Source organism: Alligator sinensis, unplaced genomic scaffold, assembly GCF_000455745.1.
Source record: "Alligator sinensis unplaced genomic scaffold, ASM45574v1 scaffold872_2, whole genome shotgun sequence".
NCBI lineage: Eukaryota > Metazoa > Chordata > Crocodylia > Alligatoridae > Alligator > Alligator sinensis.
Genome location: NW_005842132.1, coordinates 1,167,649 through 1,173,444, shown reverse-complemented (window position 1 = coordinate 1,173,444; position 5,796 = coordinate 1,167,649). Strand labels below are relative to the sequence as shown.

The 5,796-nt window shown below is 39.3% G+C and overlaps 1 protein-coding gene across 2 annotated transcripts in view; it reads right to left on the bottom strand.

The window, feature by feature from the left end:
- Positions 1-293: 293 nt before the first annotated feature.
- The window catches only part of OARD1 (O-acyl-ADP-ribose deacylase 1), a 6,124-nt gene continuing 621 nt past the window's right edge, over positions 294-5,796 (bottom strand). Inside the window, exons 2-6 of one of the 2 annotated variants that reach the window (XM_025205832.1) lie at positions 5,780-5,796; positions 5,502-5,646; positions 3,925-3,983; positions 2,843-2,955; positions 294-1,349 (exon numbers count right to left, since the gene is read on the bottom strand). The exon at positions 5,780-5,796 is cut by the window's right edge and continues 1 nt beyond it. In XM_025205832.1, the coding sequence (XP_025061617.1) occupies positions 1,247-1,349; positions 2,843-2,955; positions 3,925-3,983; positions 5,502-5,568 (342 nt within the window). In that variant the 5' untranslated portion in view covers positions 5,569-5,646; positions 5,780-5,796 and the 3' untranslated portion in view covers positions 294-1,246. Of the gene's footprint in view, positions 1,350-2,842; positions 2,956-3,924; positions 3,984-5,501 lie in introns of both variants that reach the window. The other variant, XM_006025105.3, reaches the window with a different exon arrangement.

The window sequence follows — 5,796 nt, the reverse complement described above, 5'->3', positions numbered from 1 at the left end:
TCCTTCTACAAGAAGATAGCAGGTGGTCAGATACACACACGAGTTTTAAATTTAAGGAACAGAAAAACATTTTCTACTGATCTCACTAGGCTACCTGTATTAGTTCTTGTGGATTAAATTAGGAAGTTCTGAGATAATGACAGAGCACTTCAGTATAAGACTCCAAGTTCATGATAAGTACTGCAGAGGGAGACCTAGTAAGTTATTGCAGGAACAAAAATTTTAAAACTGAAGTTTACTAATCAATAGTTGTGTTATGGTGGTCTACTGGATTACATATGCTATTCATTAGGCATTTGCTCACTGCAGCTTAACAAGAACAAATGTAAAAACAGATCAATCCTTACATACTGCCACAGTTAGAACTCCATAAAAACTTTCGGTAAGAAAAACAACTGAAGAAAACTACAACTACACCTTTACATTTGACACTTATCCATTCCTTCCCAGGCACTGGTGCACGGATTACTGTACCAACTAGTACTACCTAATACCTTTGTTCCACACACAAACTATGTTTTCTTTAAACATTCAGGCTTCTCTAAAATGTAGTTAAAAGAAAGGTAAACACAGGCATGGGTTACAACACGGGGATTACACCCTGGTCTCAAAAGTAGAAAAGCAAGGCTTGAGAGTATGATGTTGAAGAGGCATACATCTGGAAAAGCATGAAACATCGCTTCTGTTTGAAAGAATACTTTAATTTTAATCATTCAACAGACAAAGGAAAACAAGCCTCATTGATGACATGAACACTGTAAAACTTTAAATCAAAACGACAGGGCTACATAACTCTTCACCTACCCATTCTGTAAAACAGAGTAAAATACATACAAACTCAGGTTCAAAGACCCAAAATATTAAGAATGCCAAAAGATGTTATACAGCTACATACAATAACCATTTTCAATAGTGTTTAGCAGATGGGGCAACGGAGGAACAGTGACATCAGGTGACTCACTGTGCAACTCGCAGGTGAGAATCCCTGAGGGATATACATGACCCTGAAGATTAATATTAAATGCTTTACTTCTTCACTGGAAGTCTGCACGCCATATTCCACACTAGCTGTTTTCAGAGAATAGCTACCTTCCATTGGAAAACATGAACCCAACAATGAGTTATACCTGGAAAGGGAGGACTGGGCTGTGCCTCATATGCAGCCATTCCTCATCCATCAATTAACAAATCACCTCTCCCCAAAACAGGAGAAATAAGACAACCATCCCCATAAAGGCCCCTTTGTTCAGAGGGTGTAAACTGTGATCTTTATGTCCGTGTCCTCGAATACTTCTCCAAGTATCGCTGAAACCTTACTCCATTCCAGGCGGTCAAGTCCACATCCAATCCTGGAAAATAAGGGCAGCAAACAGGCTGTGATGAGCTGCTTCTGACTGTAGTAGAGCTCACAAGCAGACACAAAAAGATGATCAAAAGGCAACTTAATTACACTGTCTAAAAATTGTCATGAGAAAAATACCAGATGCTAAAGGGCTCTTTCCTCCACAAGAGAAAGGATTAACAAAACCCAATGGAACTTCAATATTTGCTCCTGATTTCTAACTTGAATCTGTGTGTTTTTAACAGAGGACGATTAACTACTAGAATAAACTGCTCTAAGAGAAGCAGTGAATTTTCCATCTTTTTGAAGTCTTCAAATCAAGACTGGATGCCTTTCTAGTAGGTATATTTTAGTCAATTAGTTATAAGGCTCAATACAGGTAGCAGGATGGTCAGTGTTATACAAAAGTCAGAACAGATGCTCTAATGGTCCCTTTTGGTCTTCTATGACAAAAAAGGTATAATTTCACTCTCTCTCATTGTCTAATGGGAAGGAAAAAAATGTAACTTCTCTCAAATGAACTGAAGAAATTAAAGATATAGTCCATGCATTTCTCTGCAGTATTTTTCAGGCAGCAAATTACAACAGGGTTGACAGAGCAACAATAACATGCAACCACAACTTAACAGTGTAAATCAACAGCATTGCTCAAGACTACATCAATGCAAATGATTACGAGGTATCTTTGAAAGTGAGATCATCCAAAACTGATCTAGAGGAGAAAGATGTGGTTCTAGAACTAGTGAGATGAACAAAAAGCACAATGATATTTGTCTTGTGGCCTAGACTCATCCAGCTGATGGAACAGAACTCTGGTTTAAGGATACTACAAAAATCACATTCTGCATGGCATCTTTATATAGAGATAAAATAAACCCCAACACCCCCCACCAAACTTAAGACACAGCATGTAGTCTCCAAAAAGTAGTCGTCTTCAGCTATTGCTACCTGGTGTAGCTAGAAAGGAAAAGAGTTCTAAGACAAGATGTCTCAAATCAGCATGCATTGTCCTACATCCTCCACAAGTGGAAGCCATCACTAAAATCAATGTCAATTCTGTTCACTACAGGCAAAAATGGGAAACTGAACTGTGGAGACAGGGAAAGGAGTCTATCTCAGGATTATTTTGTGAATTAAATTCAACCAAAGAGATTCCCAACTGAATATCAGATTGATGAATGTAATGTGGAGAACTGCCCCACCCCTTACACAGAAACATGCAATATTCTGGAGATTTCAGGCATGTGTGATGAGTGGTATTAACTACCTCACTAATAATTAAAGTATGCAGGTAAAAAAGGAGAATCCTGTCTGTTTTGCTGACCACCGAACTCAATTTATTTGGGGTCATACAGTTCAAATGAACAACCTTAACAGAACAAAGCAACTGTACTACAGCAGTCATTAAACTTTTATATCATGGTGAATAGGCACATCCTGAATATCCATTCTGCACAAGGGACAATAAAATATTTACTTTTCAGTATCTTAATCTCTTACCTAGGCATGGAAATATCAGTAACCCCATTGTTCAAACAATGAGTCTTCATGGCCTCTAAACTCTTTCGCATATTCTCATACGTTGGTTTATGGGAGACCTTCTTCTTTGTAATCTGCACAGAAATTAAAGGTCGTTGTGCGTTAGCAACAATCACACAAGTCATTTGCTTTTTGAAAAATATGCTTACATCACTAAAAGCTAAACCACAACCTGCTGACCAACCACTGCTCACTAACATACATGGCAACTCAGAGCAAACTAATCATTCCACTGCAATGTGGGCATACACTGTCATATAGACATTTAACTATACATTTAATTATTGATCACAAGACAAAACATGTCAGGGCTCTAAAGACAGCATTTCTAAAGGCAATAGCCTAGTAAAAGTTAAATGCTTTTGAGAATTTGCCTATTTCAAAATGCAATACAATCTTTCCCATTATCAAGTGTTAGGATTTTGCTCATCTGGCTCACATGTGAACACAAATATTACGTTCAACTTCCTTAGACAAGCACACAGCTTGTGTTTTAGAACAAATTATTGAAAGCAAAAACAATAATGTAACCAACAAGCGGAAAAAACGGAGTCTTCATACTAGGGAGGCTTATTCAGCACAATCTTAAAAGCCAGGAACGTGGCTATCATCTTGAAAGCATGACATGACTCAAGGAGACTTATGCTCTCTGTGAAACAGGGGGGGGTAAAGCCTTGCCCCAGGACTTGGATATTTTTCAGTTTGCTCAAAATTTGTTCAAGTATATTCTAACTGCAGGCATATGTATCCTTATTATTATAAAGAAGTTTATCAAAGCTATCAGATTAAAAATTTCAGAGACCATAGAAAAGGCACAAAAAATAAAAAAGGCAGCAACACAAACATCCCCTTCCTGCCCTGCCTGCACACCTCAGCTCGGACCAAAGAGAAAGCGAGATCATTTGTTAAACTTTGGCAAGACTCCCAAGAAGGATGCCAAGGCACTGAGACTAGTTTACTGCTCACATTTGCTCTGGCAGCTTAAGTTAGTGCAAATTGCACGGTTTAGCAATGACCAAACCTGACTTGCATTCCTTTCTTACCAAGTAGTAAATATATCGGTCACCTCTCTTCAGAACTGCTACCTCCCCAGACTTCTTTTCTAAGACAAACAGTAACAGAAGAAAGCACTGGAATTTATTGTGATTAAAGTGTTACAACTTGAAACTGGTGAACCTAGCAATACATTCTTAATTTGTAAATATTTTTTTAAAAATAAGCTATTGGTAAAAATAAACAGAGGAAGTGTTTTTACTTTTCTCTGCATGTTTACTCAATTTTACCATTTCCCGTGAATACTCAGATTCTCCTGTTATGTGGATTTTATTTTGAGTGGCTACAGGTAAAAACAAACAAACCGCACAAAAATTGACAAACGGAGTTAGAAAAACAGTAGTGTCTGAAATCTCTGCTAAAATTTTTAACCCGACTACTTTCAGCTTGATATGATCCTCAACTCCAACAATTGAGTAAAAACGCAGATCTAGCATAAAATCTGTTAGCGAGGGGGGGGGGGGGGGGGGGGGGGGGGGGGGGGGGGGGGGGGGGGGGTGGAGGAATCATAAGAGACTAAAAAAAATCCTGTGTGGATGCAGTTGCCATCTAAATCCAATCCTGCAAACACTTGTATGCAGGAATATTCCTGTTGAAGCCAGCAGGTGCTTCAAGGTAAGCATGGCCATGTTTGTAGGACTGAACCTGAAGATGTGTGTCCTTGACACCTCCCACTAAAATGCAAAAATTTTCCATTTCTGTAGCACATACCTAGAGGCAATGGCTGGAACAATCTGCACTCAAGGGGATTGGGAATGTATCATACAAGAGAACAGAGAATATCATTCTTCTGAAGATGCAATTCAGGCCCTGATCCTGCAAGTCATTCCATCTAATCAGACCTTTGTGTCCCAAAGTCACACGACTAGGAGTCACAAAGCACAAGAGACTAGTTCTGGACTTGCCATCTTTTTCTGTTGCTGTCCTCAGGTTTGTTTGGGGTTTTTTTTTTTGTTGGGGGGGGGGGGGGGAAAGGGAGAGGATTTTTATTTTACTTTTATTTTTTTTTTAAAGAGGTGGTGCTCTCAGGATGGCCCAGCCTGGTGGTTAACTATGTCTGAGTTAATAAGAGCTGTAAGTATTCCCCTTTGTCAAATCAATGAGCTCTGGACTCCGTCCTGATAGATACATTCACATTCAGGATGCACTTGAAGATTGATTCCCTCTTTTTCCCCTTTGTATTGTTCGCCCCTTTACCAGGAAAACAAATGCGAAAAAGCCTTTTGCCTTTGAACTGCTAAGGTTACGCCTGTGAAAAAACCCCAATACCATCATAAAAAAAATAAAAATAAATGAAGGCCTCAACTTTCATTATTATCATTTATACCATAATCCCTGTTTGTGATCCGGTTTATTGTACTAGGTGCTGTATTCAAAAACAGATGAGCTAAATCACTACCCCAAATAGGTCAAAGAAAATTTATGAAGATCCCATGTAGCCAGTGCTTAGTTACTGCTATGTTTGATGTTGCACAACTACTTTGCATAGGTAGGGATTACTGCTGGAGAACGACGCTATTCAAACATTGGCTGCTGCGACAAACCCTTCCCAAAAAACATCACTCACGCTGATCCAAGAGCTCTTCTACGCCACCAAACTTTTTCTTAAACAGCACGGCTATGCCAGCCCCCATGCGACAATCCTCGCTGATACAGTGAGCCAACGAGTCCGTGCTGGGGCATGAAAAGAGATCCCCCTTTGCGTACCTGATCTGAAAAACAGCAAAAACAAGTACAAGCTGAATGGAAGTAGACATTTTTGGCTAACTTTCCAGGAAGAAAAGCCTAGAAGAAAACAAGTCAATAGGAGAGCAGACACGGCACTCGGGTTGGGGCACCGCTCACATATTAAGAAGCGAAGA